Raw genomic sequence first — 13906 nt, 5'->3', positions numbered from 1 at the left:
GACCTGTGCAGGCTGCACAGTGGGGAGAGCTCCACGCCCCACCCTCACCCACCTCGGACGCTGGTGGGTGGAAGCCCACGTCCAGTGTGTGCCTGAGGCCAAAGCTGAGGTCTGCACCTAGGAGGCGGTGCCTTGTCCTGGTGGGCACCGAGAGGCTGTTTGGGGTAGCAGTACCCCCAGTCCCCTGGTCCAGGGAGCAGCCAGCTATGACAGCCTTCCTGGCCTCACCTGAGCCCAGAGGGCAAGGAATGCCTCAGCCATCAGAATCCCCCGACAGCCTCCCCTGAGGCCTGAGCCTCGGCCTCCATCCCTCTCAGTGCAAGGCCAGCTAGGGCAGGACCAGGAAGCCATGCGCCCCTACCGGCCCCTGGTGTCCACCCTCAGGTTTCCTGAGAGCCCTCAGGAAATCGTTCCCTTTCTGAGGTGCTGGTGGACAGGCAGTCCTGACGCCGCAGGGTCACCCTTCCCCTCCCTCTCACCCAGTTGGCCCCTCTGGTGCTACAAGGGGAAGGACCCAGCCCCTCCCCCCTGCCATGCCTAGACCACTGATCCTGGATGCTAGAGTCCAGCCTGGCTCCTGCTGGCATGCTGTCTGCTGCCATGGTGACCGGCACGTGCTCCAGGCTGGGTGCCCTGCAGTGCTGGTGCTGGTGGTGTGAGCTGGCACAGGCCTGCATGTGTGTGGCTGGGGGAGAGGTCGCTCCTCACCCTGCTGGCCTGGAGCCCTGGAAACTGGGAAATGGAGCCCTGGGGCAGCCCCGCGGCTGCGGACCATGCCTTTCATGGGCCAGCAGCACCTGCAGCCCTCCCTGCAGGCATCGGAGGAGCCACTGCCTCAGTGCCAGGCCCTGACTGCTGCCACTCCTGTTGGCATCCCTGTCTCAGTGATTCCCAGGTACTCCACCCTCCTCCTCGTCCCCGTGCCAAGCCCCTGCCCAGGCTCTGTTGTCCCCTTGGCCCTGCAGCCAGGTGAGGGCCACCCTGCTGGGCACGCCAGGCCTTGATGTCCTCACTGCTGGCCCAGCACCAGGTCCCAGGGGCCCAGCCCCGGGTGCTGTTCCTGAGAACAGACCTGCAGCCTGGCGACCTCATGATTTTTTCATGGCTGAGCTATCGGCTCTGCTGCAGTTCCACTTACACGGGCAAGGGGGCCGCACTTCTCTTTCTCTGGCCTGGGTTGGTTTACTGAGGCCGGGTTTAGGGTGACAGGCTCCATCGGCAGGGCAGGGAGCAGGGCAGGGCTAGAATGAAGAGCTTGGGGAGGGGCTCTCCAGCGTGGCCGCCTGCCTGCTCTGAGAGAATCCCCCCCTCCCTCCCCCTCCCTGCAGGCAGCCCCCTGAATTGTAGTTGGGGTTCATGGCTGGCTGCTCTGGAGCCTTCCCTTGGAGCTGTCAGGGCAGACGGCCCACACAGTCTCCTGGCTTTTGTCTTCTGTGAAATCATAAGGTGCTGGTGGGGGGCTGTGCCTGGAAGGAGAGGGGAGGAAGAGCACCTGGCAGAGGACTCTAGACCTTGCCAGAAAACTCCGGACCCCAGCAAGGACAAAAGTCCCCAAAGGGACCCTGAGGGCAGAAGCAAAGGTGTCTTGACAAGGCCAGATGCCCCACAACCACTGGGGCGATGGAGCCTGCAACCCCTGAGCCCCAGGACCTTTGCACATGCGGGGCCCAGGAGGGGAATGTTCATGAAGACCCCATGAGCCCCTGGTGCTTGGGGCTTAGAGTGATGAATAGATCAACTTTCAGAAAAGAGATGACTGTTTACAGCCCAGCTGGATTTACACACAGGTGCACACCACGGACATGGATACCTGGTGTGGACGAGCCCACAGCTCTGCAGGTGGCAGCCTTTGTCAAGTCCCTGCCCGCCTGCATCTACACACACAGGCCTGCATATGCCCTGCCCACGTGTAATGCCACGTCCACCTACAAGTCCAGTCGTGCAAGAACTGACCATCACAGGCACTCAGGGAGTACCTACTGTGTGCCGGGACCATGCTGGACCATCACAGGCACTCAGGGAGTACCTACTGTGTGCCGGGACCATGCTGGACCATCACAGGCACTCAGGGAGTACCTACTGTGTGCCGGGACCATGCTGGACCATCACAGGCACTCAGGGAGTACCTACTGTGTGCCGGGACCATGCTGGACCATCACAGGCACTCAGGGAGTACCTACTGTGTGCCGGGACCATGCTGGACCATCACAGGCACTCAGGGAGTACCTACTGTGTGCCGGGAACCATGCTGGAGAAAGGCAAGGAATTAACTCTACCTCTGACTTTTGGGACCAAACAGAAATGGGCCATTTATCACTCTACAGTGAGAAGGGCTCTGCACGTGGCCACCATTGTGGTGTCACCCAGCTCACAGAAGAAAACATCCTTGTTCTTAGCAAACACACAGTAAAATAGTAAGGGCATCGTGCCTGAAACCTGCTTCCAAAGGGTTCAGAAATAGAAGGAGAATGATAAGCAAATGTGTCAAGATGTTTAAAACTAGTTAAGTTCGAAATTTCAAAACAAAGGCTGGGTGCGGTGGCTCACACTTGTAATCCCAGCACTTTGGGAGGCCAAGGCAGGTGGACTGCTTGAGCCCAGGAGTTCGAGACCAGCTTGGATAACATGGCAAAAATCTATGTCTACTACAAATACAAACATTAGCCAGGCGTGGTGGCATACACCTGTAGTCCTGGCTGCTGGGGGATGGAGAGGGGTGAGGTGGGAAGATCGCTTGAGCCTGGGAGGTCAAGGTTACAGTGAGCTGAGACAGTGCCAGTGCACTCCAGCCTGGATGACAGAGTAAGACCTTGTCTCAAAAAAAAAAAAAAAAAACCCAGGCGCGGTAGCGCATGCCTGTAATCCCAGCACTTTGGGAGGCCAAGGCAGGCAGATCACCTGAGGTCGGGAGTTCGAGACCAGCCTGACCAACATGGAGAAACCTCGTCTCTATTAAAAATACAAAAATTAGCTGGGCATGGTGGCACATGCTTGTAATCCCAGCTACTAGAGAGACTGAGGCAGAAGAATCACTTGAACCTGGGAAGTGGAGGTTGCAGTGAGCTGAGATCGCGCCATTGCACTCCAGCCTGGGCAAAAAGAGTGAAACTCTGTCTCAAAAAAAAAAAAAAAAAAAAATTTAAAAATTGAAAGGTTAAAAACTATAATAAATAAAATGAAAAATTCCACTGAAGGGTTAGAAGTCAAGGAAATATCCTAGAAAGTTTAAAAACAGAGACAGAAGAAAAACTGGAATATTAGAGAATAAATCCAGAAGGTATAATGCCCAATTAACAGAAATCCCAAAACAGAAGAACAGAAAACAAAACAAAGAAATTGTAAAAGAAATAATACAAGAAAATTACCAAGAACAGGGCCTAGGAAAGAGCAAAGACAATGAATGCAAAAGCATCACCAGGGACATTAAGCAATTTTAGATCAGCAAGAAAAAGCATGAAGGCTCTTAGAGAAACACAAAACCTGGATTCTGGATCAGGAATCCAGTGACATTCATTTCTCATCAGCAGCAGTGCCAGCAAGAGACAGGGGCTAAGCCTTCAAAATCCCAGGCCAGTTCTCAACTTGAAATTCCATCCCTCACCAAACTGCCAGTTCCAGGGGTGTGAGCTCAAGGCACTTGCCGATATGCAAACTCAACACTGACTCAACACTGACCCAGGGGCTCACCTTCCCAGCTCGATGATGCCCCCAAAGGATGCCTTGTCCTAAGGACTGGAGGAAATGGGGCCTGCCAAGGTGCTGGACGCAGTTAACCTTCAAGAGAGCCCAAGGTGTGTGTGTGTGGGGGCCAGGCATAGGGTCCTCCCTAGGGTGATTCCCTCCCACAGACCAAGTGGACACATGGGTTGGGCCAACCGCTGTCCTTCCCTAGTCATGATGTGACCCCAGCTCGGGCCTCTCCACCTTCAGGGTCGCCTCCTGCATCTGTCTTCTTCCCCCGCCCCTCCCCCAGGCCTTCCTGTGTCCCCACGGCTCCAGGAGGAAGTGTGACTGCCCTGGTGTGGCACTGGACATCCCCTATCTGGCAGTGCCCCTCTTACTTTCCTGAAGCCAGCGCAGCCACAAACCACCTGGCCCCTTGAGGCACAGCTCTGGGGAGGTCTCTGCCAAGGCCTGGCCCAGTCCTGGGAAAGCCGGAGGAGCCTCTGTCCCCAGCGGGTGTGTGTAATGAGAGCTCTGAGTCCCACCCTCCAGCCCTGGAAGGAGCCACCTTTTTCTGCTGTGTGGCCTCCAACAAGCCTCTCAGCCCCTCCCTTTCCTTTTCTGGGAAGTGGTGGTTAGCAGGGACCATCTGCTGGGGGAGCAGAGCACTGGAAAAACGCCCGGCACCCAGGGCCAGGGTCCTCGTGTTGGGGGCCCTCTGTGGGTGCCTTCTGTCCCTGGTCGCAGGAGGGACCTCGGACATCTGGGGTGGGCAGTGAGTGGAGGCTCGGGCCACCTCCTCATCCACTGCCCATGGGTGACCCCATCCCATCTTTCCGCGTCAGCCCTGGCTGAGGTCACCGGCCGCTCCCCCGGCAGCCCTGCCTCCGTCACCGTCGGGTGTGCGGCGGTGACTCAGTGGCCGGCCCCGCCCAGTGGCAGGAGGGAGGAGCGGGGGTCCCTCCTGGAGCTCTGGGCAAGCGCGGGCTCCGGCAGCGCGGCAGGTGCGGCCTCGCGGCGATAGCGGGACCCACCTGGTGGCCCACGGGGGAACAACACCGGCCCGCCATTCCCGGCCTTCCCGCGGGGCCCACTCCACGGGAGCCATCTCCCGGCCCCGGGCCTCCGAGCTCGTGGTCCTGGGGGTGCGTCCCGGCTGCCAGACAGTGCTCGGCAGGGGAAGTGCGTGCTGAGTGCGGGTCCTGAGCCCACCCGAAGCCCCGGTGCCGCGTCCCCGGGGGAATGCGCGGAGCTGAAGCCCAGGCCCGCGCCCTGTGAGCACCTGGGGGTCAGGAAAGGCCGACTGTGAGGGGAGGGGACGCAGCAACGCGGGGTGGCGGGCCGGGCGCTGCAAGGGGCGCGCGACGACGTGTAGCCGGGCTGGACCGCCGCGACCCCATACCAAGTTAGGGCATGCAGTCCTGGGCCCGGCCCGAAAGACGGCCTGAGGTTCACCTTGTCCGAATGCAGACCCGCTCAAGTCCCAGCTTCCCGGGCTGGGACGGGCAGGGCGGCCACGCAGTGCGGACCCCCCAGCCACACCCGCCCCGCTGTCCCCGCCCCGGCGGCGCGCTGGGGAAGGAGGACGCGATTAAAGCTCGGGTACCCTGACCAGAGTCCGGGCTTGACCCCCGGCACCCTCCATTCTCCGCATACCAGAGGCAGCCCTTGGGACAGAGCGCCCAGAGCAGTGGCCTCTTGCCCTTGTCCCGCCCTGACCCGGTTCCCCTCCTTCCGCGTGGCGCCAGCCGTCCCGCGAGTGGGGACACCTGGCGAGGCCCTGACCTAGTCGCTGTGCAGAGCACTTTGGGCGAGCTGCACGCCAGAGCAGGAGGTGCTGGACGGGTTAAACAGGATTCCCCCACCTCGGTGCCCCGCGCGCCCTGGACAAGACAGCCGCTCCCTGGCCTGCTGCCGCGGGGAGAGCTGGAGGAGCTGACCAGCTAGGCGGCAGGAGAGTGTCCGCCGGGAGAGTCAGCAAAAGACTCCCCTCCCTCCCAGCCCTAGAGTCATAGCCCCTTCCACGTTTTTGAGATAAGGAGACAGCTCCGAATGGGCCTGGCCTTCCTCGCCCCCTCCCTCCCTATTTCACCCCTATTTGGGCTTCCTGCACAAGCAGCTGTGGGGTGGGTGCTATGCCAGGTACAGGGGCACCAGCTTCACTGTAGAGGACAAGGATGCTGTGCCCCGAGAACCAATGCTCTAGGGCAGAGGGTGGGTAAAACAAGCTCATAATCAATGCGAGTTGATGAGAGGTCGTGGGTGGCATGGGGGCCTGCCAGGAGGAGGCAGCCAGTGGGAGAGCTTCGGGGGCAGAGGAACAGCTAGGCAGTGGTCAGGGTGCTGAAGGAGTGGAGGGACAGGCAGTGCCCACTCTGTGGGCCTCCAGCACCAGGGGAAGGGGCTTAGATTTTACCCCCAGCCAGCAGGTAGCCTTGGGAGCAGCGAGGATTTGAAACATGGGGATTGATTGTGGAAGCTGAGGCCCTGGGGTGGGAAGGGTCGCGGGATGCGCACTGCCAGGGAGCAGGCATGGCCGGGATGCGCACTGCCAGGGCGCAGGCATGGCCACATGAGGTGGGCTATGGCCTGGGTGGTTTCTGGCTTTAGCCCTGTGAAGAGGGTGGGGGCTCCTTGGTTCCTTGGTTTCATCTCCGCTTCTGGCTCCTCCCCCGCGATCTGTGACCGCAGCTAAGAACCACCCTGAGGGGAAACACAAACTTCAGGACACGCGGCCTCTGGGGAAGAAGGGGTGGGGCTGAGGGGGCAGGAGCTCCTGGGGTGGGGCCCACAATGGCCAGGTGGAGAGCAGACCCTCCCCACTCCACGCGGCTCCAGGAGGCCAGAAGGGACTGAGGCCTGGGGAAAGGAGCCTTCTTCTTGGGCCCAGCGGAGGGTCACAGCGGGGCCTGGGGCTATGCCCTTAGGAACAGGAGGAGGAACAGGCGCCCTGGTCTCAGGTCACAAACGACACACAGAGGCCCTGAGCACGTCCTACTCATCACCAAAAACTGAACCCCTGGGCATCAGGCAAGAAGCCTGGGGGGTTTGCTGGGCTGCCTGACAGCCTCCTGTCCCCAGACTTCTTGTCCACACAGGAGGCCAAGCAGCCTCAGAGCCCCTAATGGGCCACACATCTCACATCGCTGGCCCCTCTCCTCTTTTGTTGACAGGAAATGGGGCAGAGAGGTCACATGGCAGGCACAGGGCTGAGCCGGGCCCAGAACCCAGGTGTCCAGCTCCCAGCTCAGGGCTCTTCCAGGGGCCTCCTTGGTTCCTGCTGCACAGCCAGGATGGGGAGCCTCAGGTAAACTGCAATGGGAATCCCGTCTCCAGAAGGCCTGGAGCAGCGGGGGTGGGTAGGGTTGAGGGACTCTAGGCCTGAGTGTCCAGTGACTCTGCAGGGGTGGGGGCGGGGGGACGGCCGGCTGAGCCTTCTGGGCTTCAGTCTGCACAGTGGGGCAGGAGAACCAAGCCCCAAGCTGGACACCAGCCAGGAGACGGAAGTGTGGGACCCTCGGCTTGTTCCTTGAGCCAAAACTCCGAGGCAGCCAGGCCAAGCTGCAGGAAACCAGCCTTGCCCACTGGGACCAGCTTTGGGACCACTGTTCCTGAAGAGGCAGAGCCCACTCCAGGCCTGCCCAACGGAGTCAGCCGGGCCCTGGAAAGAGCTTCAGGAAACAGGGCCATCATCTTGCACTTGATCTGTCCAAAAGGGTGCGGGAGAACAGGGAGGTGAGCTGAGGGTAGGTAAGCTTTGCTTGCCTTGGATTCAAGTTAGCTTTTTATTATGGGATAACTTTAGACTTACAGAAAAGTTGCAAAGACAGTAGGAAAGTTCCCAATGCTCTACTCCCAGTGTCCCCTAACCTGGCATCTTACAGGGTCATAGGACAACTGGCATAACTGAGAGATTAACCTTAATACGACCAAACTCGAGGCTTTGGGTTTTGCTAGTTCTTCCACCACGGTTCCTTTTTCTGTTCAGGGTCCATCGTTTCATTTAGTGGGAGAAGATAACACATTCTAGGCTGGGCAAGGTGGCTCACGCCTGTCATCCCAGCACTTTGGAAGGCCCAGGCGAGTGGATCACTTGAAACCCTGTCTCCACCAAAAATGCAAAAATTAGCCAGGCGTGGTGGTGCATGCCTGTAGTCTCAGCTATTCAGGAGGCTAAGGCCCAAGAATCGCTTGAACCCAGAGACAGAAGTTGCAGGAAGCCAACATCACGCCACTGCACTCCAGCCTGGGCGACAGAGTGAGACTGTCTCAAAAATAAAATAAAATATAAAGGAAAAAAAAGCCATTCCAGGCAAGTAGAGTGAAGAGGCAAAGGCTAGGACTGGGACCCATGCCCAAGCTCCCATGTCTGTAGCCGGCCAGCTGACAGGCGGTGGGGACTGGGGGGCCCTGTCAACAGGTGTGGAGGTGACCCAGAGTCCAGGGGCTGAGCTGGTGCAGAGGAAAGAATAGAGCAAGGACCTAGAGGTGGGGCAGTGCAAACCGTGGGGGGCGCAGGCCCGGGGTTAAGTCTGCCACACCTCCCTGGGCCACTGTTGTCGTATCCACTAAATGGGCCGAAACAAATAAGACACAACAAGTTCATAATAAAAGCCACCAAAGCCAGCCCTGGACTAGCAAAGAACAATCACATCGCTTCTCTGAGCCCCAAGTCTCCCTTCCGGAAATGCAAAGGACACACCCACCTCTGGCGGAAGTGCAGCTGCTGACTCTCCCGGCTCGGCGGCCGCCCAGCTCCCCCCAGTTCCATCCGTGCGGTCCCCTCCCCAGGCCCAGCTGCCCGGCCCTCTCCGGCACTGGTTCTAGAAGGGTGGTGGTGGCCTGCGCCACCGGCTTCCCAGAGCATAGCCCAGGACGGCCCTGGCGCGACCTTGGGCGAGGCCCCGCTGCAAAACAGAAAAATCACAGCGCGCGATCCGGCCCCTGCGCCCCGTGGGCTCCAGGCCTCGCCCTGCTCGCTCCGGCTGCCCGCCCGCTTCCCAGGGGCAGGCAGCCCCGCATCCTCCACCGCCCTCGGCCCCGGGACTCCCCAGGCGCCGAGGCCCCCCACGCCCGGCTCCCGCCCCAACCCCTCGGAGGCGCCGGGCCACTCCAGCACCCCGGGGCTGCCCCGCCGCCGCCCCTTTGTCCCGCGCGCCAATCGGCGGCCTCTTTGACTAAATAAGGCCAGGAGCGCCGGGCAGGCGCCCCCCGTCCGTTACTTCCGCCCCCCGTCCGCCGTGACTCAGGCCGGCGGCGGGCGGGGACGGCGCTGCCCCGGGCCGGGCTTCCCGGCGGCGGGGGGCGGGGCTCCGGCGGCGCCGAAATCGCCAAATATGGCCGCGCCGCCGCCCCCCGCCGCGCACCTGGGCCGCACCTTGACCCCCGCCGCGTGACGCGGCCGCAGAGGAGGAAGTCGCTCCCCGTCCCCCGCCCGGGGCGGCGCCCCCTCCTCGCCCCTCCCTGCGGCTCAGGCCCTGGGGGTGGCGGGGAACCCCGGGGTCTCGAGGCGCCAGCCCCGCCCCCATGACCCTGGCGGCCTCGGGTCTGCAAAGTGGGGAAGAAGGGTGGGGGACGGGGACTCGCGCCCGGGGCCGGCACCTCCCCGCACTTCCCAGACAAAGGAGCTTCGGAGGAGGCCGGAGGCCGGGAGGGGCAGGCTTGCCCACCCGTCCCGTGTCCCACGGTGCGGCACGTCGCCTCTTGGGACCCCCCCAAGTAGAAGTCCCCACCCGGGGGTCGCGCAGGCTGTGTGGTTCTGACCAGGGACGCGACTCCGTGTGGGTTTGTTGGAGGCCCAGCCCCGGCTTCGCCACGGGAGGGAACACCTGACATCCTTGCCCGGGCCCCCGGAGAGTCTGGGCCTGGAGAGCTCAGTACCCCCGGGAGGCCTGGGGCACGGGGACCTTAGGCACGGGTCTCGGCGTCCGAGGTGACTGCAGCCCGCAGGTGAGCTGGGCTGGCCGCCGTGCCCTGACTCGCTGTTCTCACTCCCAAACACGGGGTCGCGAGCTAACCTTGCAGGGCTCGGGACTCCGCGTGGGGACCCTGGCCCCGTCCCCCAGCCTGTCGAGTCAAGCTGAACGCCCTGAGACCTCGGGCGAGTCCGTCGCCTCACTGCGCGGCCTGACTGCCACCCCTCCGCGGCCGGCGCTCCAACCCTGAAAATTCCTGCAGTGCACAAGGAAACTAGTGCCGGGCGCCTCACCGGGTGTGTAACCAAAGCACCGGCGCCGCTCCGGGCAAGGAGGGAGCGCCCCAACCAGCCTGTGCCTAAACCCACGCAGCCCTGACCCCTGCCCTTAACTAGCATCGTAAAAAGACGAGGGAATCCCCCCGGCCGCCCGAGACTGCGGAGCCGACCTTCAGGCAAGTCAGGGTTCCCGTTGTCTACCTCAGTTTCCCTGCGATGTCTACAGGTGACCAGAATGAAACAAAGGCCTCGCTCCACGCCACCTCCTCAACACGGAAGGGGGCGGGGTAGCCCAACCCGGAGCGCGCGCCTGCGGACAATCGGGCCTGTGATTTGAGGGGCAGGGATGTGTCGAGTCGGGTAGAAAGGGGTCTCGGTCTCCCAAACAACGTAGACCCGGGGCAGGGCGCCCCGTGGAAGGACCTGCATGGTCATGGCTGCGCTCGGGGACCACGGCGAGGTGAGGGCTCCCCCGCGCCCAGGGATGCAGAGTGTTGGGGACCCCCGCCGCGCCCCTTCCCCAGCCCGGCACTGGCGCCCGGGCTCCTCGTGGAGCCCGAGGGGAGAGGCCGCAGGGACGTCCCAGGGAGCAAAACCCCGCAGCGTGGCCCTGGCCTCGGGGACCCACCCCAGCTCCGGCGCGGCCCCGCCCCGGCCAGGCAGTTTCGGGGCGCAGCCGCGCCCTCCCCACGGCGCGACAGTCCCGGGGCGGGGCCGGGCCCGTCAGCCCTTCGGTCCTCCCGGCGACCCCCGGAGGGCGCCCCGACCCAACCCCGCCCGATGGCCGGCCCGCGCAGGGTCGCGAGCGCGCGGGGGTGGCGCGGGCGGGGCCGTTGGGAGGCGGTGCGGGCTGGGGCCGGGGTCCCACGTGTCCCTTCCGGGCGGGCCAATAGGCGCCCGGCTTTCGGAAAGATCGCCATATATGGACATGTTCTGGGGCCGCGCGCGCCGCCGGGCCGCGCGGGCGCGCAGCTTCCGCTTAAATAGCGGCGGGGGAGGCCGCGGACGGTCTCAGTCGCCGCCGCCAGCTCGCGCACCTTGTTCTTCTGTCGCTCAACCGTCCTACTCCTCCGCCGGTAAGCGCCCCGCCCCGGGGCCTGAGCTGGACGTCTCACGCCTGCGCCTCTCGACCCTGGCTGGCCTTGCTTTCAGCTGCGGAGGCCTCGCCGCGCCTTCGGGAACAATAGGCGGGGTGGGCCGGGCCGGGCGGACTGGGGCTGGGCGGGTGCCGGGGGTCCAGGGCGGGGCCCGGCCGCAGTGCAGAGTCCCGAGCCGCGGACGTTATGTAAAAGTCGCGGCCGCTGGTTTTAGGTGGTTGCGGTCCTGGAGGCTTGTGTCTCTGGGTTGGGGGCAGAGCTGACTCTCCTCCGCGGAGGAACGTTAGTTGCCTGTGGGACTTGTCTTCGAAAGGCGCCCGCCTGAATCCGTCTTTTCCCGGGCAGGTCGCAATGGAAGAAGAGATCGCCGCGCTGGTTATTGACAATGGCTCCGGCATGTGCAAAGCTGGCTTTGCTGGGGACGATGCACCCCGAGCCGTGTTTCCCTCCATCGTCGGGCGTCCCCGACACCAGGTGAGTGGAGGGCGCCGCGGGGCTCCTGGGTTCTGCGCTGCGGGGTGGGCTCGGTGCCGCCGACGAGGCTGACGGGTCAATCCCTGCAGGGCGTGATGGTGGGCATGGGCCAGAAGGACTCCTACGTGGGTGACGAGGCCCAGAGCAAGCGCGGCATCTTGACCCTGAAGTACCCTATCGAGCATGGCATTGTCACCAACTGGGATGACATGGAGAAAATCTGGCACCATACTTTCTACAATGAGCTGCGCGTGGCCCCAGAGGAGCACCCGGTGCTGCTGACCGAGGCCCCCCTGAACCCTAAGGCCAACAGAGAGAAGATGACTCAGGTGGGGCTCGGCTGACGCCCGCGCTCCCGTCGTTTCCCTTGTCATTTTCTGCCCAGCTTGATTTCTGACATTTATTTAAGTGTTTCTTTCGCTGTTCCAGGCTCTGTTCCTCTCCCGGCATTTCCTCCCTGAAGTCTCCAGGTTTCTCATTTGGTTTCTGCCTGCGTTCTTTTCTTTGCTTCACACATCACACTGGCATGCAGCATGTTGTGGCGTGTGAGCATGGGGTGGCCGTGGGTCCCTGTCCTTGATTAAGCCGTCCCTTGTTCCTCCTCAGATTATGTTTGAGACCTTCAACACCCCGGCCATGTACGTGGCCATCCAGGCCGTGCTGTCCCTCTACGCCTCTGGGCGCACCACTGGCATTGTCATGGACTCTGGAGACGGGGTCACCCACACGGTGCCCATCTATGAGGGCTACGCCCTCCCCCACGCCATCCTGCGTCTGGACCTGGCTGGCCGGGACCTGACCGACTACCTCATGAAGATCCTCACCGAGCGTGGCTACAGCTTCACCACCACCGCTGAGCGGGAAATCGTGCGCGACATCAAGGAGAAGCTGTGCTACGTCGCCCTGGACTTCGAGCAGGAGATGGCCACGGCCGCATCGTCCTCTTCCCTGGAGAAGAGCTACGAGCTGCCTGATGGCCAGGTCATCACCATCGGCAATGAGCGGTTCCGGTGTCCGGAGGCGTTGTTCCAGCCTTCTTTCCTGGGTAGGTGTTGTGAGCTAAAGTTTTCTTCTCTTTTCATCCTGGGCAACTCAGCACCACTAAGGGAGGGCTTTGTCCCCTAGGCATGGAATCTTGCGGCATCCACGAGACCACCTTCAACTCCATCATGAAGTGTGACGTGGACATCCGCAAAGACCTGTATGCCAACACGGTGCTGTCTGGAGGTACCACCATGTACCCAGGCATTGCCGACAGGATGCAGAAAGAGATCACCGCCCTGGCACCCAGCACCATGAAGATCAAGGTGAGTCGAGGGGTTGGTGGCCTTCTGCCTGGCTCTGGAGGCCCGACTGGGGGCGCTGTGTGAGCTGAAGCCATGCCTGGCTGTCTTTGCAGATCATCGCACCCCCAGAACGCAAGTACTCAGTGTGGATCGGTGGCTCCATTTTGGCCTCACTGTCCACCTTCCAGCAGATGTGGATTAGCAAGCAGGAGTACGACGAGTCGGGCCCCTCCATCGTCCATCGCAAATGCTTCTAAATGGACTGAGCAGATGCGTAGCATTTGCTGCATGGGTTAATTCAGAAGTATAAATTTGCCCTTGGCAAATGCATACACCTCATGCTAGCCTCACGAAACTGGAATAAGCCTTCGAAAAGAAATTGTCCTTGAAGCTTGTATCTGATATCAGCACTGGATTGTAGAACTTGTTGCTGATTTTGACCGTGTATTCAAGTTAACTGTTCCCCTTGGTATTTGTTTAATACCCTGTACATATCTTTGAGTTCAACCTTTAGTACATGTGGCTTGGTCACTTCGTGGCTGAGGTAAGAACGTTCTTGTGGAAGACAAGTCTGTGGCTTTGGTGAGTCTGCGTGGCCAGCAGTCTCTGATCTGTGCAGGGTATTAATGTGGCAGGGCCTGAGTGTTCTGGGGTTTCTCTAGAGGCTGGCAAGGGCTCCTGAACCAGTTTCTGCCCTGCCAGTCTGTCAGGGTTGGAAAGTCCAAGCCATAGGACCCAGTTTTCTTAGCTGACGTTTTCTGCCAGAACACCGTGGGCTGTTACTTGCCTTGAGTTGGAAGCGGTTTGCATTTACACCTGTAAATGTATTCATCCTTTTAATTTATGTAAGGTTTTTTTGTACGCAATTCTCAATTCTTTAAAGAGATGACAACAAATTTTGGTTTTCTACTGTTATGTGAGATTAGGCCCCAGCAACACGTCATTGTGTAAGGAAAAATAAAAGTGCTGCCGTAACAGATGACTGGCTCCTGTTTTGGGAAAGTAGCAAGTGGGCTGGGCAAGCCAGACCTGGAAGGATTGGGTGGTCTGGGGTAGGGGAAGGTGCTGCTCATCTTGGCTTCATGAACTGATGAGAAAATGGCTTACAATAATTTGAACAGTTCGGTTTCTTCCAAACAAAGTGCAAGAAGGCGGCCTAGTGAGTTTGGGTGTTGGAAATGACTGAGGCAGCA

General features: G+C 61.1%; 2 protein-coding genes across 3 annotated transcripts; one reads left to right on the top strand and one right to left on the bottom strand.

Moving 5' to 3' along the window:
* Positions 1-7424: 7424 nt before the first annotated feature.
* LOC117066829 (translation initiation factor IF-2) lies at positions 7425-10150 on the bottom strand. Of its 2 annotated transcripts, none has more exons than XR_004430515.1 (2): positions 8370-10150; positions 7425-7764 (listed from the first exon to the last, which is right to left on the bottom strand). XR_004430515.1 is itself a non-coding variant. In XM_033182610.1 (2 exons), exon 2 carries the CDS (start codon positions 9496-9498, stop codon positions 8587-8589), a length of 912 nt encoding a protein of 303 aa, XP_033038501.1. In that variant the 5' UTR covers positions 9499-9834; positions 10058-10150; the 3' UTR covers positions 7859-8586. The 2 variants fall into 2 exon arrangements, 1 of the variants encoding a protein (XP_033038501.1); XM_033182610.1 differs by lacking the exon at positions 7425-7764 and having other exon boundaries at positions 7859-9834; positions 10058-10150.
* A 643-nt stretch (positions 10151-10793) lies between these two features.
* Positions 10794-13692, top strand: ACTG1 (actin gamma 1). The gene is made up of 6 exons (XM_033182608.1): positions 10794-10932; positions 11299-11427; positions 11517-11756; positions 12034-12472; positions 12553-12734; positions 12827-13692. Exons 2-6 carry the CDS (start codon positions 11305-11307, stop codon positions 12968-12970), a joined length of 1128 nt encoding a protein of 375 aa, XP_033038499.1. The 5' UTR covers positions 10794-10932; positions 11299-11304; the 3' UTR covers positions 12971-13692.
* Positions 13693-13906: the final 214 nt, after the last annotated feature.

This window comes from Trachypithecus francoisi, unplaced genomic scaffold (assembly GCF_009764315.1).
Source record: "Trachypithecus francoisi isolate TF-2019V2 unplaced genomic scaffold, Tfra_2.0 Lachesis_group20, whole genome shotgun sequence".
NCBI classification, from domain to species: Eukaryota; Metazoa; Chordata; class Mammalia; order Primates; family Cercopithecidae; genus Trachypithecus; species Trachypithecus francoisi.
Note: the sequence above shows the minus strand (reverse complement) of the source record. Positions and strands in the feature narration are given on the sequence as shown.

Excerpts from the sequence above, each read along its gene's own strand:
- LOC117066829 (XM_033182610.1), bottom strand. The coding sequence starts at position 9,498 with ATGTCAGGTGTTCCCTCCCGTGGCGAAGCCGGGGCTGGGCCTCCAACA.
- ACTG1 (XM_033182608.1), top strand. The coding sequence starts at position 11,305 with ATGGAAGAAGAGATCGCCGCGCTGGTTATTGACAATGGCTCCGGCATG. Across the intron at positions 12,473-12,552 it reads GTTCCAGCCTTCTTTCCTGG|GCATGGAATCTTGCGGCATC; the intron begins GTAGGTGTTGTG and ends TTTGTCCCCTAG. Across the intron at positions 12,735-12,826 it reads CCAGCACCATGAAGATCAAG|ATCATCGCACCCCCAGAACG; the intron begins GTGAGTCGAGGG and ends CTGTCTTTGCAG.